The sequence below is a fragment of the Gopherus flavomarginatus genome, chromosome 3 (genome assembly GCF_025201925.1).
Source record: "Gopherus flavomarginatus isolate rGopFla2 chromosome 3, rGopFla2.mat.asm, whole genome shotgun sequence".
NCBI lineage: Eukaryota > Metazoa > Chordata > Testudines > Testudinidae > Gopherus > Gopherus flavomarginatus.
The window spans coordinates 254,730,094-254,757,827 of record NC_066619.1 but is presented as its reverse complement, the minus strand read 5'-3'; the positions used below and the strand labels follow the sequence as shown (position 1 = coordinate 254,757,827).

The window sequence follows — 27,734 nt, the reverse complement described above, 5'->3', positions numbered from 1 at the left end:
AACGCCGCAGCACAACAAAACCAAGAGCCACCCATCAGCCACGAGGCTGCTCCTGCCTCCTTCTGCAGGAGTCAGCCACAGCCGCCCGCCCGGCTCCCCCGTGCAGGAACACACCTCTCCCGGCTTCCCCAACGAGCCAGGCCCGTCCCCACGGCTCCTAGGCTTCCCAGGGAGCCCCACGCCAAGGCCCAGCCCCCGAAGCACGCGGCGTGCGCCGAGGTCAGAGGGGCGGGACACGCTCACTCCTTCCTTCCCTCCCTGCCGGGGACGGGGACGCGCGCTGCCACTGTGCTGGTCATGCTGCCGCTGCCGCTGGGGAGGCTCGTTCGCCGCAGCCTCGGCGGGGCTCCCCCTTTCTCTTGCTGCTGGCCCCGCCGCGGCCCTTCCCTCGCCCCGCGAGGCTACAGCAGCGGCGCGGGGCGCAAGGTAAAGGGCGCGGGGGTGCCAGCACGTGGGGGCCGGGGGCCGTGCGGGCAGAGGAGCGACTGGCTGCAGATAGGCGCTGCCCCAGCCACGCGTATCTGTGTCCGAGGGTGGAAATGCCAGCGGCAGGGCGGACACCCAGGCGTGGGTCGGGGAGACGGTAGCTGGGTTGTCCCACCCCACAGTCGCCCTTGTGTGTGAAGACTGGCCAGGCTGCCCGTTAAATGTCATCATTCCCCGGCCCTTTTCACTCGCTGGTTCAGCTGCTGCCTCGCACTCACACGCCCCCCTCACGTGCGCTGGAGCAGGTGTATGAAGTCCTTGCCAGGGCTGTCGTGCTTGGAGTTAAACCTCTGGCTTTGTAGGATCGGGGCCAGAGTCAGCAACCTGGGACGCGCCTGGCGTCCTAGAAATATTTGTTAGGGTTCTGTAGGTTAGCAGCCGTGATTTCCTCTTGCTTGGGGGTTTTGTTTCCTTCTCAGTGCACCTGATAATGTCCTTGACCCTGACTCAGTCGCAGACAAAGTAACCTTTTCCTTTCTTCAAGATGTCCCTGTTCAGATATAATGTTAACTAACAAGCAGAATAGCCTGTATTTTAAATCTGTGTCTGGAAACTTCATTTTTATACATAATGAACCAGATTTTTAAAGGTATTAAGGGTGCCAAAATTCCGGTAGGTGCTTAGTGGGATTTTATAAAGCACCTGCCAGTCTGTATCCCTGCTTACCTAAATACCTTTTAAAAAGCAGCACACTGATCTGAAGCACAGCATTATTATAGCTCTTTCTTTCTCTTGTTTAAAGAATGTTACTTTTGGTCTTGGCAAGTATCCTGATTTATCCAATCATCACTTCATACTTTAGATTATTTAATAAACTGAGTTCACTAAACCTCTTTTATACAGCATTATGGTTATGTTCAGAAACATTTATCAAATCTCAATATGAATTGTTTAGAAAAAGAGTATCTTGCATTAGTGTACTTTTTGTTTTTGTTTTTTTAAAGGGCCTCGTCTTAGGAGTCTATGCAAAAGAAAAAGAAGAGGCGGTTCCTCAGTTTACTAATGCTGGGGAGACTTTTGATAGACTTGTATCTGGAAAGCTGACAGAGTTATTGTGTATGTAAGTGTTTAGATCAGTTTTTTATATTTTTTAAGATATTGTAAACACAGAAAATACATCTTTATTGATTGTTCTAGTTTGCAGCCATCCTGCCTCATGCATTGACATTCATATCTACTGACTTAACCCAATTCTGTTTAGCCAGAATGAGATAAGGGGACCTCTAATGAAAAAACAGCCCAGCAGGAAGTGGTGATGGTGATTCTGTAGGTGGTATGTTTCCCTTTGAATCTGTTCTTAGCCAGTGTCCCTGTGTGAAGTTAAGGGATATTGCATGACTGGAGAATAAAATTATTACCACAAAAATCAGGATCTCTGTTTTAAAAGAACTCATGACACTTTTTTGTGTTCTAGATCTGGGCCTCCTTTGAAGAAAGGCAAAATACGCCTATTTCATGGCTTGCATCAGGTATGAATCTTGAATTTTTTAAGTATGATGACGAGTTGGTGGTTTGAATTTGAGTCTTGGCATTATTCCTTATTATAAGCTTTTTCTGGGTGCAGCATATTATTACAGCAGAATGTTATACTCTCATTAAATACTGTGGTGTTTGAATTTAATGTGTTGCTATACTGTGGTTTTTCTAAGATTTAAGAAAAAATACTTTCAGTGATTTTTGCCTTCTCTATCTAAGTTCCTTTACAAGGGTCCAATCCAGCCCACAGAGTCAGTGGAAAGACTCCCATGGATTCCATTGGAGATTAGATCAGGTCCCAAAATCCCAATTCTGTAGCATGCAGAACTGCCATTAAAGTAAGTAGGGATTCCTTGCATGAAAAGGCTGCAGAACTGGACCCTACGCAGTTCCCTCCCAAGAGCATGAAAAAGTGATGATAAGAAGACTGTTCAAATCACTGTGGGCTGTAGCTGAGCTGGAAAGCTTGTACTAGCTGCAGTCTCTTGTGAGCTGGATGTTGCGCGGTGCAGCAGTTTGAAAACTGATTATTATAAACTGTATCAGAGGGGTATCTGTGCTGGGCTGTATCCACAAAAACAACGAGGAGTCCGGTGATACCTTAAAGACTAACAGATTTATTTGGGCATAAGCTTTCGTGGATCTGAAGAAGTGGTTTTTTACCCATGAAAGCTTATGCCCAAATAAATCTGTTAGTCTTTAAGGTGTCACCGGACTTCTCATTGTTACAAAACCTATGCTCTTCCAGTTTATAATGGAAGTGTGAGGAGACCTCAAGTTGAATGTTCTCTTAACTTTATCCCGTCAGGAGGAGTGGGGATACCTCCACCTCTATATCTCTGTGGATGGAGACACATTTTAAATAATTTTTCAGTGCACAGCAGCACTAGAAAGGTCTCTCAGCAGTGGTAAGGTGGGGAAATACAGTTTGCCCTTTTGAGACCTTTTTCTCCTTTCTCTCTGTGGTGCTCAAGAGGTAGGGGTATGTGTGCAGAGTATCAGTTAGCCAGTGGCCTGCTGCCCTTGAGTTGTGGAGCAGCCACAAAGGTAAAGCATCATGCCATGCTGTGTAAACTAAAAGATGGGGACAGGCTGAAAAATGCACAATGTTATACTGAACATAATGCCCTAACCAATAAGAACAATCCTATTACTTAGACTGCTTTTTGAGGCAGACACCAACTTCTCAGTGTGTGTGTGTACAGGGCGTAGCACAATGGGACCCTGACTGGGTCCTCTAGACACCACAATAATACACATAAATATTAACAATTAGATAACAGTGAAGTTGTCCATCTGCTTATGCAAGATTATTGAGAGGTAGAGACAAGATCACTATCATAATATGCTAATGATAATGGATGTATTTTCATGTTATGTTTGCCTTCATTTGAAAATAATGCTCTTTATCATTCATATTAACTTCCATCATGGCTATCAGAGTGAAGAAATTAAATCCACTTGTGTGTTGTTTTTGCACAGGATTTTCCAAGTGTTGTAGTTGTCGGCTTGGGTAAGAAGGCTGCTGGAGTGAATGATCAAGAAAACTGGAATGAGGACAAAGAAAATATTCGGACAGCTGTAGCAGGTTAACTTGTTTTCATTTAATATTTGTTCCTGTTGCAAGTATTTGATCTATTGAAGCCCTGCTGTAATGTGATACATTCCATTTTTGGTGAAGCACATGAGCTTAAATCAAACAGGCCATAACACATTTTGTTTTAAAGCATAAGACCTAATGCATGGCTTGGAAAATTCACTCATCACTGACAAATGGGAAGGTTTCCCTCGTGAGAAAAGGGCCTAGGCCTTTAATTTTTAACAGAATTTATATTTTCCATGTTTTTTTAAAAAGAACCCAACCCTCCCCTCCTTCCAACCCCAAACTATAGCCGTATGGTTGTGGAGATAACCTTCCAAATATGAATTGATGCAGAGTAGTTTTCCTAAGATGGGAGTTGTTTTTTTGCAGAATCTGCTTCTCATAGCTTTCCCAAGTAGCATGAAATTCAAAAGACCCTTTCACTTTCACTTCACCATATGAGAATCAGTGAAATTGACAAGATTATAACAATGCTCTGTGCATATGTGACTACCTTAAATATTTTCTGTTGTTGCTTAGGTGGTAATTAAGACTTTGATATCCTTGACAGTATAACGTGATATGTGTTTCATCATCACAGAATCGTAGGACTAGAAGGGACCTCAAGAGGTCATGCAGTCCAATCCCCTGCGCTCATGGCAGGACTAGGTATTAACTCGACCATTCCTGACAGGTGTTTGTCTAACCTGCTCTTAAAAATCTCCTGTAACGGAGATTCCACAACCTTCCTAGGAAAACTTATTCCCATGCTTAACTACCCTGACAATTTTTCTGAATGTCTAACCTAAACCGCCCTTGATGCAATTTAAGCTCATTGCTTCTTGTCCTTTCCTAAGAGGTTAAGGAGGACAATTTTTCTCCCTCCTCCTTGTAAATACCTTTTATGTACTTGTTATCATGGCCCCCTTTAATCTTCTCTTCTCCAAACCCAATTTTTTCAATCTTTCCTCATAAGTCATGTTTTCTAGATCTTTAATCATTTTTGTTGCTTTGCTTTTCTCTGGCCCTTCTCCAGTTTGTCCACATCTTTCCTGAAATGTGGCACCAGAACTGGACACAATACTCCAGTTGAGGCCTAGTGAGCACAGAGTAGAGTGGAAGAATTACTTCTTGTGTCTTGCTTACAACACTTCTGCTAACAAATCACAAAATATTTGCTTTTTTTGCAACAGTGTTACACAGTTGATTCATATTTAGCTTGTGGTCCACTATGACCCCCAGATTCTTTTCTGCAGTACTCCTTCCTAGGCAGTCATTTCCCATTTTTTATGTGTGCAATTGATTGTTCCTTCCTAAGTGGAGTACTTTGCATTTGTCCTTGTTAAATTTCATCCTGTTTTCTTCAGACCATTTCTCCAGTTTGTCCAGATCATTTTGAATTTTAATCCTATCCACCAAAGCACTTGCAACCCCTCCCAGCTTGGTATCATCCACAAACTTTATAAGTGCACTCTCTATGCCATTCTCTAAATCATTGATGAAGATATTGAACAGAACCAGATCCAGAACTGATTCCTGCGGGACTCCACTTGATATGTCCGTTCAGATTGACTGTGAACCACTGATAACTACTCTCTGGGAATGGTTTTCCAACCAGTTATGCACCCACCTTATAGTAGCTTCATCTACGTTGTATCTCCCTAGTTTGTTTATGAGAAGCTCATGTGAGATAGTATTAAAAGCCTTATTAAATTCAAGATAAACCACATCTACTGCTTTCCCCCATCCACAAGGCTTGTTACTGTGTCAGAGAAGAATATTAGGTTGGTTTGACATGATTTGTTGTTTACAAATCCATGCTGACTCTTACTTATCAACTTATTATCTTCTAGATATTTGCAAATTGATTGCTCGATTATTTGCTCCATTATTTTTCCGGGTACTGAAGTTAAGCTGACTTAAATTCCCTGTAAGCTGTGAGGCCGTGTGGCCATGCAGCAGCCTATTTAGCAACACACAGGTGCTCAGGGAACCTACCTGGGGACCTGCTGAGGGAGGGGTGCCCTTCTCCCAGCCCCAACCTAGCCCAGCCCCCAACCTGCTTCGGCTGGGGCAGTGCAGCACAGCCCAGACCTGGCCAGGGCGGCCCGGCCCGGACCTGTCACAGGGCACCCCTCCCTGAACCCAGCCTTGGCCTGGACCTGTGGGGGATGGGAGAGGGTCATCTATCCTGCAGCCCCATTCCCAGAGCTGCCACGGCAGGGAGAGGCACCTTTTTCCCCTCCAGCCCAGGTGCTGCTGCGGAGAGAGAGAGATGGTGAGAGTCCTCTCTCCCCGCTGCAGCCTCCTGCACTCCAAACCCCTCATCCCTGGCCCCACCCCAGAGCCCGTACTGCCAGCTGGAGCCCTCACAGCCCTCTGCCCCAGTCCTGAGCCCCCTCCCACACTTCTAACCCCTCGACCCCAGCCCTACCACATGAATTTTGTTATGTGCACCAATATGAAGGTGAAGTGTCATACATCACCTCCAGATTGGTGCACATAAGAAAATTCATTCCACACATGGGTGGGAAAAATTAGAGGGAACACTGAAGCTGACTGGTCTATAATTCCCCGGGTTGCCCTTATTTCTCTTTTTATAGATTGGTGCTATATTTGCCCCTTTCCCCCATCAGTTGGGGGCTAAAGAAAGTTCCTTGTGAATTCTGTCTTTCGGAATGAGTGAAATCATGCTGTGTGACCATTGGGCATATTTATGTGGGGTCTCATAATTTGGTACAACCTTGCTTTCTAGCATTTTAATTGAGAGGGATATCACATTTAACTTTGGTCCTTGTCACAGGGTGGCTGGCCCCATTAAATGAAGTAGGTCCAGCACCTCTGTGCCAGAACGGGTGCTCCTAGTTGGCCAATTTAAGTGGGTTAGACAGCACCTGGGGGCTGTAAAAGACCAGGGAGACCCTGACAGGAAGAGATTCAATGAGTTGGAGAGACCTGGTGAATCAGAACTGCCTATGCGGGAGTTAGGGGTAGGTGAGAGTTGCCAAAAATTATATGTTTGGGACCTGGGAAAAGCTGAAGGCAAAAGAAAAGAAAGACAGATTTGCTGACTGATGTCCCCAAGCCAGAGAGTGAGGGCTGAAGGCAGGAGGAGCAGCAGGAGGGAGAGTTGTTTGCCGGCTGTAACCAAGGGCCAAAGAGAGCTGAAGGCAGGCAAGCAATGGAGGAGCTTACCCGCTGACATCTGCAGAGCTGGTCCCAGAGGAATCATGGAAGGGCCAACCAGAGTGAAGGATGCTCCCCTGGCAAGGACGTTCCCAAGCAGAGAGACTGGCAGGGGTTCCTGCTGGGAAGAGCAGGGTTGCACTCCACTTGAAAGAGCTGGGGTGGTTGTTCTGGTACAAGGCTGGGGTGGACTGACAGAGAGTCTGGGCATGGATGAAGATGCCAGCATGTGGTATGTAGGATGTCATAGGATAAGACAACAAGTGATCTTAATGACTACACTGGAGTGAGAAATGGGCTTGGGGTTTTGGGGTCTGTGTTTTGGACTATGTATGTTATGCTGCTGTAATAAACCAGCACCGGGGGGGGGGGGGGGGTAGTAGACAGAGCTGGAGTGGAGCTACTCAGGATGCTGAAAGAGAGAAACTGAGGCAGATGTTTCTGTCATGCCATAACCTGCAGCAGAAGGGTGCTTCCAGGCAGGGCTGCTATATGGGAGTCCCTCTTAAACAAATATTTTGTTTATGGAATACGTTCATATATTCTGCTGTGCATAAATGTACCTTTTGAATCAAAAGGCTGTTGTGACTGTAAAAAACTAACTGCTATTTAAGCTATACACCTCTACCTCGATATAACACAACCCGATATAACACGAATTCGGATATAACGTGGTAAAGCAGTGCTCCGGGGGGGCGTGAGGCTGCGCACTCTGGTGGATTAAAGCAAGTTTGATATAATGTGGTTTCACCTATAACACGGTAAGATTTTTTGGCTCCTGAGGACGGCGTTGTATCGAGGTAAAGGTGTACTAGCAACCCACTGTATTACAACTTAATTTCTGATGGCTACAGGCTTTGGTCACCTGAAGTACTCTAAAGTTGTGTAGTTTTAAGAACTTTGGTTTTGTCTTTCAACCCTTGCTGAATTGCTTACTTGATCAATTATATTTGAAGTTCAGAGATGCATGATGAATACCAATACTCTGCTTGTAAAAATTGCTGCTCTAGGCTTTGCTCTATTGAATATTTTTTTCAGGTGGTTTATGCCAGAATCTACCAGGTGTCAATAGAACTGGGTTCTTTCCTTGAAAAATTAATTACCTCAGGAATCCATTTTGCTGCTGCAGTCGGTACTCACGTATTGATGTGTTGTATTTTCCAGTTGGATGCAGACAAGTTCAGGACCTGGAGGTCCCTTGTGTTGAAGTAGACCCCTGTGGAGATGCTCAGTCTGCTGCAGAAGGAGCTGTTCTTGGGCTATATGAATACAATGAATTTAAGCAAAAAAAGAAACCCGTAGTTACTGCTCAGCTACATGGAAGGTGATGACAAACTAAAGTTTTACTTGTGAAACATTTGGATACCTAGAGTATGTATCACTCCTTTTCCCCCCACCTCCCTTTTAGTTGGTGTTGCATAAAAAATTTTAGCAGCAGAGACATCTTTACAGCATTTGCTTTGCTTGTCTAATTGTCATTGCTAGTGTGTCATGTTGTTTGTTTTTCCTCTCATAAGTGCTTCCCTGCAGCAGAGAAGAGTCTGGGATTAGGAAAGAAGGGGCAAAAACAACTCTGTCTGTTTTATGATGTGTACAGTGCTTTTAATGGTACCAGGCCCAAAAACTCAGAAGTGCAGGAGTTGTCTCCCTCTCCCTCTCTCTAAATGAACAAACTCTTCTAAGACATTAGAAATGCTATAGTAGATTACACCAGAGGTCCACTTTATACCATGTCTCTAGCAGTGGCCAGTACCAGGTATGTCAGAACTTGCAAAAAAAACCCTGGTGAACAATTATAATACTGGATCCATAGGGGAAGACACTTCCTAACCTTTGTCAGTTAGAGGTTGGTTTGTCCCCTGAAGTGCATGAATTTATATCTCCTCTGTTTATTTTGTTGTTCAGAAATGCCTGATTCTTTTTTGAGTTCTGATAAACTCTTGAACCCCAGCATGTCTTAACATAGATCACTGGATATACTGTGATAGGCAATGTATTTTTTATGCAACAAGAAAAATGACACATGCTCCTTTTGGGTTCTGAATGGCATTGACCCCTCCTTGGGAGATAAAACAAATAGCAACAGAACTTGTCTCAGTAATATAGCGCTGTCTCAGAAAAATTCAATGGCTTCTTTTATATCCCCTCACCTACCAGCCTCCCACACTTCCCTGCTGCTAGGGAGTGAATCCGGGACAGTTCCTTCCTTTAAAGAGGGAAGCTGCACCCTGCCAAGCAGTAGTCTAGGTAAATCTGTCAACCTAATCCTATACTGATAAGCCTCAGTGTCACACTCATCCATTTCCCAGGGCAACATATACCTTGAGAGTCACTCAGGATTACTGGTCTTTATGAAACAACTAACTTCTCAAGACATGGGTGACTTTGTGGCAAAGGCACTGGAGTAGGATTAAGAAGAGTTAGGCTCAATTCCAGCTCTGCCACAGACTTCCCCTGTTCAACTCTGAGCCAATCACGTATTTTCTTGGTGTCTCAGGTCCCCATCTGTAAAATGGGGCAATAATACTTCCCTTCCTCATAGTAGTGTTGCGAGCTCCTAGATAGCACAGCAAGCATAGGATTTGGGGATATCCCTCCAAGAACACCTTACTGTGATTGTTGACAATTCATTGACCAGAACTATGCTTTGAAGTGGGGATCGCACTGTGCAAGCTCCACCTTTTGTCAATTAATAATCATAATTTTAGCAAGATTCAAAAATGGATTGGACAGGTATGTGGAGAATAAGAATGACTAGAGTTGTTGTTGTTACTGTGAACACACATTTTGGAAGGGATATTCAACCTCATGCTTCAGGACTTAAGCCAGTCTCGAACTAATGCGAGACCTAATGTGGGTGCAGAGAGCATACCATATCTTCTACTGCCAGGTTCATGCACCTTCCTCCGAAACATCTAATGCTGACCATTGCCATAGACAGGTACTGGACTAGGTTAGGTGGACTTCAGGTCTAACCTAGTATGGCAGTTCCCACGTTCCTGTAATAATAGAGGTAATGTAACATTCCTTCTCACCTCCCCTTAGTGGGGCAGCTTTCTTTTCAAAATATAGACAACAATTGAATACTGACAATCTTATTTTTGCAAAGGTTCAATTATAATTATGTGGCGTTTGTTTAGTGATGGCAAGGAGGCCTGGCAGAAAGGTGTCATGTTTGCTGAGGGTCAAAATCTGGCTCGCTATTTGATGGAGGCCCCAGCTAATTATATAACACCAATGAAATTTGCTGAAGTTATTGAACAGAAACTCAGAAGTGTTAATAGCAATGTGAAGGTCCATATAAGGTAAGTTCAATTTAAATCATTCCTTCTCTGTAAGTTGCAATTGATTAAGATGCAGGATGTAAAATGTTCCTGGAGTTTGTAATGAACTTGCTCATTTTTACCCTCTTGCTATTCACAATGACAAATGCAAGGAAAGTATTTGTGTAACAGTCTGTAAACTTTAAATAAATAAAAGCTTTGTTGGTGCCCAGAAATAGCAAGTTATTCTCAGTATCAAGAGCAGGACTTCCAGTCGCTACAGTAGGCGCAGAGAGTCTGCTGGGACAAAAATAAAGAAACAGGATGAATATGTCAATTACTTTTGTAACATGACAAGCCTTCTAAAAAACTACAGAAGAGGAAGCCTGACAGTCTTTTCATATTACTTCCCAGCGAATATACAATCTGCAATCTCTTATTTAGGAAACACAGAATTGCTTGCAGACATGTTTAAAACTCTTAAGAGTTTTGATCTTTTTTTAAACATAATTCTACATTTGTAAGTTCAACTTTCATGATAAAAAGATTGCACTACAGTACTTGTAAGAGGTGAATTGAAAAATATATTTTTTGTTTTTTACAGTGCAAATATTTGTAATAAAATAAATATAAAGAGAGAACTTGTACACTTTGTATTCAGTTTTGTAACTGAAATTAATACATTGCTACCTCGATATAACGCCACCTGGTATAACATGAATTTGGATATAACGTGGTAAAGCAATGTTCCGGGGGTGGGCGGGGCTGCGCACTCCGGTGGATCAAAGCAAGTTCAATATAACACGGTTTCACCTATAACGCGGTAAGATTTTTTGGCTCCCAAGGACAGCGTTATATCGAGATAGAGGTGTACATTTGAAAATGCAGTAAACATCCAAAAATATTTAAAATAAATGGTATTTTATTGTTGTTGAACAGCATGATTAATCACACAGTTTTTTCTAGTCTCTTTTGTAATGGATCTTATTAAAATCTTTTTTTTAATTATAGGTCAAAAGCATGGATAGAAGAACAACAGATGGGAGCATTCTTGAGTGTAGCTAAGGGCTCAGATGAGCCTCCAGTCTTCTTGGAGATTCACTATTCAGGCAGTGCTAATGCAAATGACTCTCCATTAGTGTTTGTTGGAAAAGGCGTTACCTTTGATAGGTATGTTTGCTAATATTTTTATGACTGAAACAAAAACTATAATCCAATTATGGAGGAATTAAGGTGTTTATAAAAAAAAAAAAGTGGGTACTGCAAAAATATTTGCCATTATGCCAGTCACTTTTTTCTAAAAAAATCAGGCAGATTAGCTAACACTTTACCCATCAATTGTTTGTAAAATGGGCCATTAAATTGCAGAGGAGAGAGAGAAATTGAGCAAATATGCCAACAAATTTGAGATTATCAAATAAAATTTACTAATAGGCATCTTGGTATTTCCATTGAAAAATCAACAATATTTGAAACAACCCCACTTACTATTTATAGTTAGATATTCTGTTGCAAATGACTAGGAGAAAACATTCTCCAGTCAGAATAGCTTGCTTTAACAAAATTTGGGAAAATACCAAGAAGAGTTTGGCAATTTCTTTTATTTTATTCATGGAGGAAATAATCCACTGTTGCCCACTTCTGTTTAGTGATGCTGATAAATAGCATTTCAGAGGAAATTCATGAAATGAGAACTAGCAATTGGTATGTAAAATTATATGAAAAACACAAGAGAATAAAATTTTACAGGTTGTGCAAAACTTTAATAATTCATTGAAGATCTCAAACCCATAGCAGAATATATGGAGACCTAAATACAGTAATGCAAATAAATGCATTTAAAACAGGATGTTTGAAAACCTGTCCCTTTTCACTTCCCTGCCAAGCTCAGAGATAGGGATCCTGTATTTCCCTTGTACAAGTTGGCCACTACTATGAGTGCTTGGCTTTATTAGCTGTTTCAAGGGAAATGAAACATCCTCAACTTATGGTTTGTTGGGAGAATGAGAAAGGAATGGATTTTAAATGCTCTTGTTCTAAAATGTATTTAATGGTAATTTCAAGGCTTTGCATGTGCCAGTGTTGTTGTCTTGGTCTGAGATTTTAATGAGACGTTTTAAAAAATGTATTTGCAAAAAGCTTTGCATCTCATCTTTTAAAGTAACTTTTGAGAAGCATTTTCCAATCAGAAAATCCAAGTGTTACTTCAGAAGATCAGATACACTGGCTGTGCTGTGGGCCAACCGGTCCAGAGGAAAATTTAGCCTCCAGTGCAAGAGCAAAATGAAAACCAAACATGCCTGTGGCTTGGTGTGTGTGCAGCTGCTCAGGAGGAAAAAATAGTGCTTGCTTACATGAGCTCTGCACCTCCTGTGCAGCACAGTGCCCATCTTTTAACCATCTGTCTCCCCCTGGAGGCCAAGGAAGCTACTACAACCTCCAGGCGTAGGGCTGGGCAGGTGAAGAGAAACTGATGAGTCCCAATATCAATAGTAATTTTGTTTGATATATGTTTACTATACATCAGAGTAAGTGGGTGAGTTGGGACTTTTCCATCCTGACTGCTGATGTGGGGCCCTCTGCCACCCCCATCATTCTGGAGAGACAAAGGGGTCTCCTGATCCAAGTGAAGAGGCTCCCTGCTTTTTACCCTCCCCTTCTCCTCAGTAACCTTGGTGGTGGTGGCGGCAGGAGGGAAGGTAGGGTTTTTTGGCTCAGATGGACTAGTTTTGGAACTCTGCCAGGGAGATAAAGGGATTATAGTGTCAGAAATTAGTTAACATTTATTCTCTGAGTAGCTGATTTCAGCCAGGCACAGATGAATTCTTGCCAGTGTCCCTCTAATATTATATTATTATAATATTCCTGTAAATCTGCTGTATGTGGTAGACTACCACTCTCCCTGGGAGCACAGCAGGGTTGAGTGTATTGGCATTACAAACTCAGAGCAGCAGAGTTACGAACTGACTGGTCAACCACACACCTGATTTGGAACCAGAAGTATGCAATCAGGCAGCAGCAGAGACCTAAAAAAAAGCAAATACAGTACAGTACTGTGTTGAATGTAAACTATCTAAAAATAAAGGGAAAGTTTAAAAAAAAATTGACAAGGTAAGGAGCTTGTTTCTTTGCTTGTTCCATTTAAATTAAGATGGTTAAAAGCAGTATTTTTTTCTTCTCCATGGTAAAGTTTCAAAGCTGTATTAAGTCAATGTTTAACTGTAAACTTTGGGAATCTTAACGTTTTGTTCAGAGTTACGAACAACCTCCATTCCCGAGGCATTTGTAACTCTGAGGTTCTACTGTACCTTGTTGCTTCCAAAAGGGAGATCAAGCCTCAGTGGGCCAACAGCAGATGTAGAACAGACTTGTGGGTTTGTTTTGTTTTGTTTTTTGGCTTGGTTACAGCTCTAAATGAGGTATATGCTTCTTAGGGTATGTCTACATCTACAATTTTGCAGCGCTGGTTGTTACAGCTGTATTAGTACAGCTGTATAGGGCCAGCGCTGCAGAGTGGCCACACTTACAGCAACCAGCGCTGCAAGTGGTGTTAGATGTGGCCACACTGCAGCGCTGTTGGGCGGCTTCAAGGGGGGTTCGGGGAACGCGAGAGCAAACCGCAGGGAAGGAGACCTGCTTGCTCGGGGGTTCGGGGAACGCGAGAGCAAACCGCAGGGAAGGAGACCTGCTTGCTCGGGGGTTCGGGGAACGCGAGAGCAAACCGCAGGGAAGGAGACCTGCTTGCTCGGGGGTTCGGGGAACGCGAGAGCAAACCGCAGGGAAGGAGACCTGCTTGCTCGGGGGTTCGGGGAACGCGAGAGCAAACCGCAGGGAAGGAGACCTGCTTGCACGAGGGTTCGGGGAACGCGAGAGCAAACCGGGGAAGGAGACCTGCTTCCCCGCGGTTTGCTCTCGCGTTCCCCGAACCCCCCTGCAAACCGCGGGGAAGGAGACCTGCTTGCTCGGGGGTTCGGGGAACGCGAGAGCAAACCGGGGAAGGAGACCTGATTGATTACCAGAGAGGCTTCCTCAGGTATGCTGGGATACCTGCTTATTCCACGGAGGTCAAGAAAAGCGCTGGTAAGTGTCTACACTTGATTACCAGCGCTGGATCACCAGCGCTGGATCCTCTACACCCTTGACAAAACGGGAGTACGGCCAGCGCTGCAAACAGGGAGTTGCAGCGCTGGTGATGCCCTGCAGATGTGTACACCTCCTAAGTTGCAGCGCTGTAACCCCCTCACCAGCGCTGCAACTTTGTGATGTAGACAAGCCCTTAGAGTCTACAGTCCCTGAAGCATCTGCTTTGTTTCTGTAGCGTGTTTTGGCAGAGTGAAAATAGTTGGGGTTTTTCCTTCCTACAGAACTTCCTCTCAAAACTGTCATCTGGAAGACCTAACTACTGACTAATTTATTAATCTACTGCCCGTTATTTAAACTGATTTACTAGGGCTGTCACTTTCCCTTATTTTAAATCCTTTTGATTTATCTTTGTTTTCCTAAATGTAATTCAGTGTGTTTACCTTGTTACATTTTAGCATGTTGCAGATTATCTCAGCGATGTTTTATTGTGTCAGATTAAATTGATATGAGGAGATTGGTTTTATTAAAACCAGATAGATTGCTTTTTAGAATACTAGGAAATTAAAAAACAATAATAAACTATTGATATTATTGTCATAAACATAGAGATGGACAAAATAGTTATTTTAAAGCATGTGGTGTGAGGCTTCTGTGTGCTGAATGAGATTTTTCTAGAATGTCTATTCTTGATCTGTGCATCCCCAGTGGTGGCATTTCACTTAAGCCTCCTTCAGGTATGGATGCAATGAGAGCAGATATGGGAGGAGCAGCAACTGTGTGTTCAGCCATTATGACAGCAGCAGCACTGAATCTACCTCTTAATATAATTGGTAAGTTGGGGGGCAAAGGGGAGAACATCAGAAAATATGATTTAAAATGTTACATTAGGGCACAGCTATTTTAATTTCAGTAATGGAAATGGCTGCTCAGAATTTTCATGGACACTTACCAGGCTAATCACATCACCTACTCACTTTCATAACAATGTAAAAAATCCCAATATTTTACTCACCATCAAAAATTGCCTACCCTGGGTGAGAAGAATGTTGCAAGACTGAATTAAAACCTTTATGAGGGGAATACATGACTCATAGAACTGGTTGGAGACTTTTGTCTCTGTCTCATTGGCTAGAATCGTAGTCCAGGGCAACTGGAGCTGCATGTCTAAAACACCTGTGCATCAATCTGAGCACTACTTGTTTGGTGTTTGAGACCTACAGATTAAGGAAATTAACAGTTAGTCTCAATACATTGTTACAAAGAAACAGAATAGGGTATATCTAGTACTATTGGAGAATCTCTTATGTTGGGTGGGGTCTCATAAATGGTATGGATGAAAACTGATAGTTCTGACACCCACACTGGGCTTGATCCTGTGAAGTGCTTATCCTCCTTAACTCTCATTGATGTCCTAAAGGAGTTGGGAGCTTTTGGGACCTGCAGGAGATGCCTGACTCCCATGGGATACTCCTGATGACTAGTGTTGATTTACAGATAATTGTACTTTCTTTGTTGGAAAAAGTGGACTCGTCTGCCATAACAGAGACCATTTAATGTAGAAATGTCCATCAAAGAAGGTCTCAGGATCATAGACTGGCATGTTGCATCCCCAAAAGGATGGAAAATCTAACTTAAAATATTTGCTGTCAAAAAGAATGGCCTTTTTGAATATGAATATATGAATAAAGCTGATGAAAAAATGTTAGTGTCTCCAGGGTATATGTTGTTGAAAACTGATAGTACTGGTGACTGACTATGTAAATCACAAAAGTGCTATTTTAATAAGGTAAACCCTAGTATGGAACAAAAGCACCCAGTGTTGAGAGGAGAGAGGATATGAATCTGATGTGCAAAGTACCAATGTATGACTAAACATATGTTGTCTGCTAACTGCTCACAAATCCAGTATTGGAAATAGAACTTGCAGTCTTTGGTTCCAGAAAAACTAGCTCCTGGCTGTTGAGGTAAAGGAGCAATTCCATTAGTTCAGCTAGTATTAATAAATACTTGGTCCAGGGAGCACTTGCAGATGGTCTGTGGAGAGCTGTAAGGCCATGTGTTGCTAACTCTCCTTTTGTTTCCAACTGTTTTACAAATGCCCTGGCCCTTCATTGCAAAGATATCTGCAAAAGCAGCTGGAAATGAGGAGGAGCCAGCCTGCTTGCCTCTCCTAGTAGCTATTGCTGCAGAACAGGAAGAAAGGAAATGGGAGCCACTCTGAAGGATGGAAATGTGGATAGCTAAATCACTTTTTAATATTTTCCCAAGTAAGCAGTGGGTGTAGTTGCCACTGCATGTTCTGCAGCTGTGAATAAATGAGTTGTTTCACACAATGGCAAAAGTGGATGTCCAGGAGGAAGTTGACACAACTAACAAGCTTGAGAAACCCCAACTTCATGGGAATTAAAGATGTTTGTTCTGAAAACAACTTCATGTCAGCCCAGCATTATCCTCTTCAATATGCTTTGTCCAGAACACAAGATCATGGGCTTCTCCTTGTGTGTGGCTGGTGGACTGCCATGTTCCTTATCACTATACCCATGGTTGGAACCAGAGCATTGACTTGGGCTCTTTACCATCTTCCCCAGCTGCCCTTATGTCAGTGCTGTATAATGGTTCCCCTGGATCTCTTTCTTTTGACATTGTAAAATGTTTGTTTGGAATGAGAAGCTCTTGAAATTCCCCAAAGAGCTTTAGAATTCCAGAAATAAACAGTCCTTTATAAGGATATGAAATATGCATATAGTGCCACATGTTGTAAGGTGCAACTTATTGACAGGGAGCCTCAAGACCATGTGCCTGATTCTGACATCACTTGATGTAAATCCAGTGCAACACATGGTGTAAAAATAGCATAGGTTAGTGAATGCAGCATGTTAAAGATAAATGTACAGACTTAATTGTGTAATGCTGAAATGTCACTAATGTAGAAATTTGGATCGTGTCATTCTTCAGTCAGGAAATTTCAGGTGCAAATCTAGAAATTGTACGTACATTCCAGACAAGAATGCTATCCTTCTGTTACAAATGATTTTAGTGTAAAGAGTTGTCTTTTAAGTAGTCTTTCTGTAATTACTAAATTTAGAAACCCATGATACATTGCAGTAATTATTTCTTTTCCCTCTCAGGTTTGACACCTCTCTGTGAAAATATGCCCAGCAGTAGGGCAAACAAGCCTGGAGATGTTGTTAGGGCAAAGAATGGGAAAACAATCCAGGTATATGTGTGTTAAGTTGGTTTTTAGACACATTCATTCCAAATCTACTAATCAATCAAGTTTTACTGTTTCAACTTCTGTTATAAGAAGTGCACAAAGACTATTTTTTAAAAACAAATGTATTTCTCATACTGTGTAAATTCACTGATTTAACTAAAATTGATAACAGCATTCTTTCAATTTGAGGTTTTTTTTTTTTTTGTATTTGCAAAAATATTATAAATTACTAGGGAAAAGTAAAAAGCCCAGTCACTTACATTTTCCAGAATCTGCTGTATCCATAGAGGAGGCTGTTGTAGTGCATATAAAGCCAGAGATAAAGATAGTCTTCAAACATTGTACAAAGTGGTAGTTGCTTTTGGTACATTTTCAAGGCCCTCTTCCAGGCACCTCTTTTGTAAAACACAAGAGCATTACTCTTCTGCTGACATAACCAAGGCGTTGACCTTACAAACCGCTTCACATATGTGGAACTCAGGTGTCACGAAGTCCACTCACCGCACATGATGCCTCCGCCTGGTGGCCCTGGGGGTTAGCTCTTGTCAGGCACTGCTCTCCTGGCAGTTTCTCTCCAGATCATCTCTTCCATCCTGCGGCCCTTCTCACTCCCAGAGCTGCTGCTTCCTGTTCATGGCTTGGCCCTCTGGCCAGGTCACTAAGGTCCTCCCCTCCTGGGGAATTCAAAGTCGTTCTGGATCAGCTGTCCAGCTGGCATCTCCAGCACCCTGTGTCACTTCCCAGTCGCTGGTAGGGGAACCCAGGCCTGCCCTCAATACTGGGTTCTAACCCAGGGACCCTATAACAGGTAGCCAAGGTCTGTACAATCCTACCCCTTGCTGCTGTTTTTCTGGCTGCTGCTTCTCTCTCTGGGTTTGCCAGCCCAAGCCTCTTCCTTCCAGGGAGTGACTGTAGACTGCTTCCTGTTCCTGTTCAGCTGAGCCATTTATTTCCAGTTATTGGCCTATTCCTTGTCTCCACCTTCCGGTGTAGTCTGGGCAGTTAATTGGCCTGCCTAGCCATTTCAGCCCCTCCAGGCCTTGTATGGGGTGAGCATCCCATAACACCAGGATATTCCATAGGCACAGGGCCCGCTGTGCAAAGCAGTTTGCAGAATCAGGACCTAAAATACATATTTTGTGTTTAATCTGCAATACGTAACCATTCCCCAATTGGTTAAATTCTTAACACATGCCCTAATGCTATAGACTGTTGTTTCCCTGTAGGAATTGTTGGACAAATCAATATTTCTCCTTCCAGAGTTTCTGTATAATTGTGTTACCCCCATTCTTGACTTTGACATTAGGAACCTTTCTGTTCCTTGAGGTTTCACCAAGCTATATGCATGACTATTGAGTTCTAAACCACTGTGCTTCTCAGGGGCCTCATCACCCTCTGCCAGAGCCAGTGACTCAGAAAAGCACCACAAGGGTTGTTATGCTGAGTTCACTATAATGCACTCCCTCAAACAGGAGGGGCTGCAGAGGCCGTATATTTTTGGAGAGAGGAACTCTTGAGACCCAAAGGAAATGGATTTCTGAATCTACAAATGTAGGAGCCATTTACAGGGATGTTTCTTGTCTCTGTGCTACTCTGCAGTTCCTTTTCCCTCCTGGCACTATATTTCCAGTAGGATCTTTATTTCCACTGACTAGATCCCCTTGCAGCTGCTAGGTAATAGCCATTGGATTTCCACGGGCTTTGCAGGGGACAGTAGCCAATCTTCTGCTGTACCCTCCTGTCCTACTCTATACTGCTGACACCTACGAGCCCTGGCATGGGAGGCCTGGCAGGCCTGGCAGCAGTGCTGTGAGGTTCCCTGATTTATATTAAAAATATTTTTTTGTGGATGCTTGACAACTCCATTTTGGGTTGATTTTAGTGTCCTGTTCTAGTTCACTTACCTAAGATCACTTTGAAAAATAAATGATCATCAAAATAGTTTTTGTTTTGTATTTATATGAGAAAGTAAATTTCATCTTCTTGCAGTTATTACACAAGCTGTAATACATGGATCACTTTCAGCCTGATAGCCAAAAACCCAGATAGTCTCTTTAAAAAGAATTTTTAAGAAGCAAATCAAGTAAAGGGGAACTTTTGAGTAGATGACTTCCCCCACTACACTTTTGTATCTACAGGTTGATAACACAGATGCAGAGGGAAGGTTGCTATTAGCTGATGCTCTCTGTTATGCCCACAATTTTAATGCAAGGGCCATTGTGAATGCTGCGACGTTAACAGGTAACTAATTTCCTGCTTCATGTTGAAAAACAGTTTATCATAATGAAAAACTAACTCCTTAAACACATTTCTTAGGAGTTTTATTAATAAATGAGAACTTTGTGTATTTTGTCCTCCTTGTTTATGCATGAGGGTTGTAGTTTTATTCTTAAAAATATTAAAAAATAAAATGGAACTTTTCCATTCACATACATCAGAGTAAAGCAGTTGTCATAAAAAAAGAAAATCTTTATAGTTTACAAACAGTATTTCATTGGGTTAAAATGCATATGTGAAACTAAAGAATTCTTTATGTATATGTCTAATAATGCTTTAAATTACATTTGTTTAATCACTTATGTTAACATATATCAGGGGAGGGCAAACTACGGCCCGCAGGCCAGATCCAGCCTGTCGAGGCTTTAAATCCGGCCCGGGGGATTGCCAGTCCTGTGGCACAGCAGAGCTAAGGCAGGCTCCCTGCCTGCCCTGGGCCCACAATGCTCCTGGAAGCAGCCGGCACCATGTCCCTGCGGCCCTTGGGTGGGGGGGCGCCAGAGGGCTCTGTGTGCTGCCCTCGCCTGTAGGCACCACCCCGCACAGCTTCCATTGGCTGGGAATGGGGAATCGTGGCCAATGAAAAGTTCAGGGGCTATACCCACAGGCAAGGGCAGTGCATGGCAGAGCCGTCTGCCCCATCCCACCCCCAGGAGTCACTGCTGGACATGTCATTTCTGGGAGCGGTGCGGGGCCAGGGCAGGCAGGGAGCTTGCCTTAGCCCTGCTGTGCACTGCTGTCACCCCAGAGTCACTCGAGGTAAGTGGCATGGAGTCGGACCCTGCACCCCGCACCCAAGCTCCCTGCCCTGAGCCCCCTAGCCCCCTGCCTTGAGCCCACTGCTGCACCCCTCCTGCACCCCAGCCCCCTGCCATGCCCCGCACCCCAACCTCCTGCCCTGAGTCCCCTCCCGTACTCCACGCACTCCTCCTGCACTCCAAACCCCTGCCCTGAGCCCTCTGCCGCACCCTGCACCCTTCCTGCACCCCTTCTGCACCACAAACCCTTACCCTGAGCCCCTTCCTGCACACCGCACCCCCCTCCCACACTCTGTACTCCCAGCCCCAGTCCTACATTCATGGCCCTGCATACAATTTCCCCATCCAGATGTGGCCCTTGGGCCAAAAATTTGCCCACCTCGATATATACTCATGTATATGCCAGATTCTGCAGCCAAAGAGGAAACTGATTACACAATTACTGGCTTATACAAAAGTAGCTTCCCCTTGAGCTACTTGACAGCCCAGAGGAGGAGAAGGCAGTTGCCACCACGATGATATGCTGATTCTGCCTGGGGTATCTAGGTATCAGGGAGATGAAGAGGAGCCAAAGCTCTGCATGCTTCTTATCTGTGCAGGTCTCCTGCAGAGCTTTCAGTTTTGGTATGCTCTGTTGTTAAAATGGGCCTCCTCATTATTGCCTGGGTACCCAGGGTATGTCTACACTGCAGTTAGAAACCCGTGACTGCCCAGTGCCAGCTTGTTCAAGCTCACGGGGCTTGGGCTGTGGGGCTGTTTAATTGCGGTGTAGACATTCAGGCTCAGGCTGCAGCCTGAGATAGCTCTGGTATCCTTCCACCTCGCAGGATCCTAGAGCCCTGGCCCAAATGTCTACACCACAATTAAACAGCCCCACAGTCCGAGCCCCATGAGCTGGCACAGGGCAGTCATGGGTGTCTAACTGCAGTCTAGACATACCCTACGTGTCCCAAGAAGGGTCAGCATCAAGAAGCAACTCTGTGGCACCAATTATACTAGTGTGTAAGCATAGACCAATATCTTGGTAGGGTATTTTCCCTTTAATTGGATTGGCATGTTGACTTATATTCACTCTGTTTTAGAGAGTGATGCAAGCTTCAGTTTTTGTGGGTTTTTAAGCTGAAAAGTTTAGATTACAAATACTGCAAGGGAATTTCAAACTCCTGTTTCGCCTGAATGCTTATAAGAATTCTGTGATGGGGTAGACTAGGCCCAGAGCCCCCCCGCTGGAGGACTCAGGGTCCTGCCACACTGATCCCAGGAACGGAGCAGTAGAGAAGTCCTCCAAGCAGCCTAGAGTTACTGCAAGGGAATCAACTAATCAGAGAGGCTGCAGGAAGCAGCCAGTCAGGGTCCAGAGGGCCATATAAAAGAAGCTGCGAAACCAGAATAGTCAGTTCCTTGCAGGAGCTATAGGAGTTCAGCTGGTGCTCCTGGCTGGCCAGAGGGAACTGCGGTACCATGGACAGCTCAGTGCTCGCAGGGACAAGGGGAGTGAAGAGAAGAGAGCTCCTGGCTGATTGCTGGACCTGAATTTAGATGAGCTCTGAAGTAAGAGTGAAGCTTTGACAAAGGCTGGGGCCTAGGGAAATGGTCCATGTAACTGAAAGCAGTATAGTTAAAGGGACACGGCAACACATGGCTGTTATTCTTAGGGTTCCTGGTCTGGAACCCAGATTAGTGGGCAGGCCTGGGTCCCTCTCTACTGCTCACAGGCCACTGGGAAACTGGTTTACAACTGGACAGTGAGAAACCCTCAGAAGGGGAACTGAACTACTTAGTGGCCCAGCTGAAGAGCTGGGGGCAGAGTAGACCAAGGTGAAACCATTGCCTCCAGAGAGGAAGCCCTGTTGGTACGGCCCGATACCAGGGCTGGGACTATTTAAAAACTACAGACACACCTGACCGGAAGGGGCACTCACGAGAGGTGGGTGCCACACCATTACAAATTCATAAAAATATTTCAGTTGTAGGTTTTCTATAAGAAAATATTATTTTGGGCTTCAGTTACCAGACAGTGTGCCTTTAATGTGCCCCAAATGGTAACTACAGAGCTGAAGGACAAGGAACTTCTAAAACTGGCTGTATAAAAAATCGTATTAAGGTTATTGGCCAGACCACCCCTGTCTGTGGTAAAATCCATGGCAGGCCAATTATAAAGGGAAGGAAATATGCAAGTTTCCTCCCAGATTGTTGTGTGAACTATGGAACAGGTGTTAGATGATTTCTTGTGTCTAGGGATCTATAGGAGATTAGGGTCATCTACCATTGTATTTTGGGCAGTTTGCCTATTGTCACTCATTCTATCTGTACTATTAGGGTTTAGCCAGCTGATGACTAGATCTTCCTGGAAGGGGAATTCCTGTTGCTAAAAAGACCTGGATTGTGTTTCCATTCTTGCCTGATGATCATGGTACAGGGAACATACTATGGGTCATCCTGCCCCCTTCCATCCAGACAACCTTCCACGGGGTCCTGGGCAAGGGGGGATGCTGTTATGATGATGCCTGCCCCTCCCTTTCCATCTCTATCTGGGTAGACCAGAGGGCACAATTGGGCCCATTACTGATTACATACTAATTAACACAGGAGCAGGTTTTCAATAATACTTTTTCAAATAAATGCAAGAGTACCAAGACTCCACTGAGGATAAGGTGGACAGGAAATCATCTTTAAAAATACAGCAAAGAATCCTGTGGCACCTTATAGACTAACAGAGGTTTTGGAGCATGAGCTATCGTGGGTGAATACCCACTTCCTCAGATGCAAGTATTCACCCACGATAGCTCATGCTCCAAAACCTCTGTTAGTCTATAAGGTGCCACAGGATTCTTTGCTGCTTTTACAGATCCAGACTAACACGGCTACCCTCTGATACTTTAAAAATACAGTTAGAAGGTAGAATGCAAAATGAATGTTCTGCTCCATCTCCAAGAGCAAGAGGTATAATTTACAGAGTGGTATTTTACAGGTGCCATGGATGTAGCATTAGGATCTGCTGCGACTGGAGTTTTTACCAGTTCATCTTGGCTTTGGAGTCACCTTTATGAGGTAGGCCATACGATGGATTTTTTTTTTTAAATGTTAGGTGTATATGTTCCTGAAGGTCTCTTATATAAGTGAGATGATAGATATTGTATTACATTTTAAAATACAGTGGTTTGGGGTGGGGGTGGTTTTATTTTTTTTTAACATTGTATTGAGAAGCATAAGGGGTGTGTGTGTGTGTGTGTGAATTGTTGGCTCATTGATACACTTCTTGGGTAGCTTACAGTGCACTGGTAGTATGCACCTGAGTCTCAAGGATACACACCCTCCTATGGCTTATTGCTTAATTATAAGCTCTAGGTCTACTGGTTGCCAGTAACTTGTGTTAAAAGGTGAATTGGTCTTGATTAGGTGCCATTCATTAAATTCTTAAAAATGCCCAATATTTAGTCAAACTATAATTCCTGAGGGAATTCTCCAGAGGAAGTGATTTATGAAAAATCTGCATTACCAGCAGAAAAATGAGGCTTGCAGAAAATTGGCTCTTTTTTCTCATAAACAGAGGGCAAAATTTAAAGCATTCAAAATTGCGTTTCATCTTTTATTTTTCTAGCATTTTTTTCAGATGCCAGAAGTTATCTTGTGTTACTAATTTCAAAGTGGTTTCATAACTACCTAGTCCACCGAGAGCTACGATTACAATATACATTACAGTACTTGCTGTGGTATCTTTTGTTTAGACTGACTATGCAATATGTCCCAAGTATAACAGTTGTTTCTTCTGCAGGCCAGTATTTTGACAGGAGACCGGGTTTGGAGAATGCCTCTCTTTGAACATTACACAAAACAAGTTACTGATTGTCCACTTGCAGACGTCAGTAATGTTGGAAAATATAGCAGGTACATTATTTAACTGAAATGCAGCAACCCTTGTCTTAACTGATATACCCGTTTATCATCATGTTATTGTTTTAGAAATGGCCAGCATTTCCATGGTTACTGGAATGCTTTGAACTTGCACTAATATGCACTAGTACAGTTAGATTTTAAAACAGGAGATGGGATTTCAGTATTTTTACTTTTAAAAATTGCTAAAATACACAGCCAAATCTTGATTTGTCAATTTAGAATCAGATGGTGACAACAGGTCTTGTTCAGGGGGAAGAGCACACAATGAACCATCCCAGCCCCACTCTGTGTCCTGCCCAAGAGTATGTAACAGTCCAGTCCTTGCACACTGTGAAACATAACGAGTTTGCCCTTTGTGTACCTAGGGGCATGTTTCTCTGCAGAGAGGGGTGAGAATGGGCCAGCTTCACCAAAGAAAAGAAGCTCTACCATCCTAAAATGATGCAACTAGCATATCTGGAAGCTGGGGAACAGAACACGAGTACTATCACCACACATGTCTGGGAAAGGAGTAATATTATGTTTAAACAACCGCAGGGCTCTGTAATTCTACCAAACATTGAGTATTACTGTGTTCTTCAAATGCATGTTAGTGTGGATCCCCCATAGAGGTACATGTGCCTCATGTCACAAAATAAGTCTTTTGAATACTGGGGGCCACGCATGCACCTTGAGCTGCCTCATGCTCTTGTCTGAGTGCATGAAGGGCAGCCACAATTCTCCAATAGTTTTCTCAAGGATCTCCTGAATACTCACCCACCTGTCAGCCAGCTTCTGCATGGAATCTCAACATTATTCTCCGGAAGCTCATGGAGCATCCTCTTGAGCTGCTGTCTGATTGCTTGGTATATCATCTTACCCTCAGGTGGCTGTTGCCTCAGAAGAGAATACTAATGAGCTCCAAGCTGTCAGTGCTGGACCTCCTTACACCTTCTTTCACAGGGACACAGTTATGCTGAGACTGCACCCTAAGTTCATCCCTTAAGTAGTCTCAGAATTGGGCCTAACTCAGTTAATTTACTAGTCTTGTTCCTGAAACCACACTCAACACAGGGAGAAAAGTTACATACTCCAGATGGGCCCACAAAGAGGTGGAGTGACAATGTGACCCATCAAAATACAAATAAAACCAGGACATCTGGTCATCCTACCTTCGGTGGATCCACACTAATTAAAACATATTGAAGAACCCCAGTTGCTTGAGAGTAGCTAACTATTTGGTGTGCAGTTTATTGTTGACTTAGAGTTGTTAAAGTTCAACTTTTTTTCCCCTCTTTTCCCTCCTCCCCCAACAGAGCTGGAGGTGCATGCACAGCTGCTGCCTTCCTGAAAGAATTTGTGACTGTGGCTAACTGGGCTCATTTAGATATTGCTGGTGTGATGTCAAATAAAGATGAGGTTCCTTATCTTCGAAAAGGCATGGCAGGACGACCTACACGAACATTAGTAGAGTTTGCTACACGCTTGAGCAAAGACAAGCAAAGTGTCTAGTAAAATGCTAATTCTGTAATCTTCCACTCTGCCTTAAATCTGTCTACTTCAATTAATCTTAAATTCTATTTTAAAACTAGTTAATGGCCTATGGCATATGTACACTCTAATAAAATGCCAACTGTGGAAGTACATCTACAATCCAGGAATACTTCCCATAATCTAAAAAATAATGATGAAAGACAAATGCATTTTATAAACAGTTCTTACTGAGTAAGAATATCCCATAGATGAGGTTCCCTCTTCCCATTTTATGCTGTTGAAGGTGAGAAGTTCTGTTTGAACTATTTTTAGACACTTAATACTGAAAAAAATGATCATTGTAAACATCTGGACTTGTGTTCAGATGTATAAGTAGTGATCTGTGTAATGGTCACAAACATAAATCTACCTTTTTAGTTGCTTTACCAAGTTCTTTTGTCTAAACAGTATAAAGTAGCCTCCACTATAAAAACCATTAATCTGGAATCATTGCCCTTCTGTGTTTTGGATATACCATACATGGAAGAATAACTCTTGATAGGGTTTATTGACAGAAATTTTGTCAGAACAACATAAGGGAGAAGCTAGAGGTACTGTTACCATCTGTTTAATCAGCTAGTACACAGTAGTGCTTTATTAGGTATTGGGAGACTCCATTGCTAAAGGTGTTTAAACTAGACAAAGAACCTGAAAATAAGCTGTAAGGAACCTTCCTATGTTGGCAGGGAGATGGACTGTCTTGCCACTTGCTATATGAGATGCCAATTTATTGAGCATAATTAAAGGAAATTAAACAATTTCCTGCAGTTGTTTATACTTCCTCTCAAAAAGCTTGGCATAAAATTTTTTTCTCTGATGGTTTTGCTTTTTTCATTGTGCTTGCATTGATTTTTTTTCTCTTGTGCTTTCAATAAAGCTGAAATTAACATGACTGTTTTTTATTTGGGTAACTTCCTTGGTTGTGTAATACCATAGTTAATTGTACTCTCAATCTGAGCACAGTTTAGGGGAGGGATTGTTAAAGAAAAACTTTTCCTTGGAGGGTGTGTCAGTAAGAGGGACAGCTTTTCTAATGTGCAGTTTGTCAGTGTATTTAAACAGAAGAGTTTACAGAGACTAAAACTACTCAATTTTTTACTCATCAGTCTGCACTATCACATGACACCAGATGAAGGATTCTGTTCTAACTACTGAAATCTGACTCCTCACCTGTATATTTCCCAACTGCAGTTCAGTCAGGACAGAGTTGTGGCTGGCTAATTGTTTAGAGGACAGCACCTGTTTTTGTAACCATGGTTGGCCACAAGAATTCACAGCAGATGTGGCATCAGAGTGCCATAGGTGCACTCCTATGAGTGTGCTGAGAGTGTGGCAGAAAAATAAACTGTTAATAACGTACATGTGAAAGGATAATCTCTCTCTCTCTGTCCTGCAATTATATTTTGCACTCGTAAAGCTCTGTCTGATCATTTCAAATAAGTGTGGTGATAATTTTCCAGATTTGTCCAAGGCCATACATCTAATCAGTGGCAGAGCTGGAACAGCAACTTAATTGCTTTAACCACTAGATAATCCATATGCAGATAGCTGTCCTAAATTTAACATTTACCTGTGCATAATTTTGCAAAAGTACCGGTATCTTTCAGCACATATTGCAAATTCCTTATGCAAATTAGATGCTTAACTATTAGCATTGATTTTTCACCTGCTGTAAAAAATGCTCTCCTTAGATTTTTTTTTTTTTTTTTTGATGATGGACAGTGAAAAGGCAGCCCAGATTGAAAAAAAATCCTCTCCTTAGATTTTTTTTTTTGATGATGGACAGTGAAAAGGCAGCCCAGATTGAAAAAAAATGAAGCATCTTTTACCCAATTTAAATAGCTCCTACTATCTGTAGCATAAGGAGAAAAAGGCTACTACGATCATAGATACTAAGAAAGAGCAGAGGCATTTAAGGACAGAAGCTGTAGCTTCAGTCTGCGGAGAACTGACCGGCTAGGGGTTGTGTATGTGAGTGCCAGGACAGAGTCAGTGAAGGA

At 43.0% G+C, this 27,734-nt stretch overlaps 1 protein-coding gene across 1 annotated transcript; it reads left to right on the top strand.

Annotated features, from left to right (window-relative positions):
- Positions 1 to 274: 274 nt before the first annotated feature.
- Positions 275 to 26,626, top strand: LAP3 (leucine aminopeptidase 3). Its single transcript, XM_050947767.1, has 13 exons — positions 275 to 426; positions 1,431 to 1,546; positions 1,901 to 1,955; positions 3,445 to 3,550; positions 7,895 to 8,054; positions 9,871 to 10,035; positions 11,005 to 11,163; positions 14,782 to 14,906; positions 17,205 to 17,293; positions 19,429 to 19,531; positions 23,297 to 23,376; positions 24,101 to 24,213; positions 25,518 to 26,626. Exons 1-13 carry the CDS (start codon positions 298 to 300, stop codon positions 25,711 to 25,713), a joined length of 1,596 nt encoding a protein of 531 aa, XP_050803724.1. The 5' UTR covers positions 275 to 297; the 3' UTR covers positions 25,714 to 26,626.
- The last annotated feature ends 1,108 nt before the right edge of the window (positions 26,627 to 27,734 follow it).

Coding starts and splice junctions, on each gene's coding strand:
- LAP3 (XM_050947767.1), top strand. CDS start 298: ATGCTGCCGCTGCCGCTGGGGAGGCTCGTTCGCCGCAGCCTCGGCGGG. Junction 17,294..19,428: donor AGAATGGGAAAACAATCCAG/GTATATGTGTGT, acceptor TTGTATCTACAG/GTTGATAACACAGATGCAGA. Junction 19,532..23,296: donor GAATGCTGCGACGTTAACAG/GTAACTAATTTC, acceptor GGTATTTTACAG/GTGCCATGGATGTAGCATTA.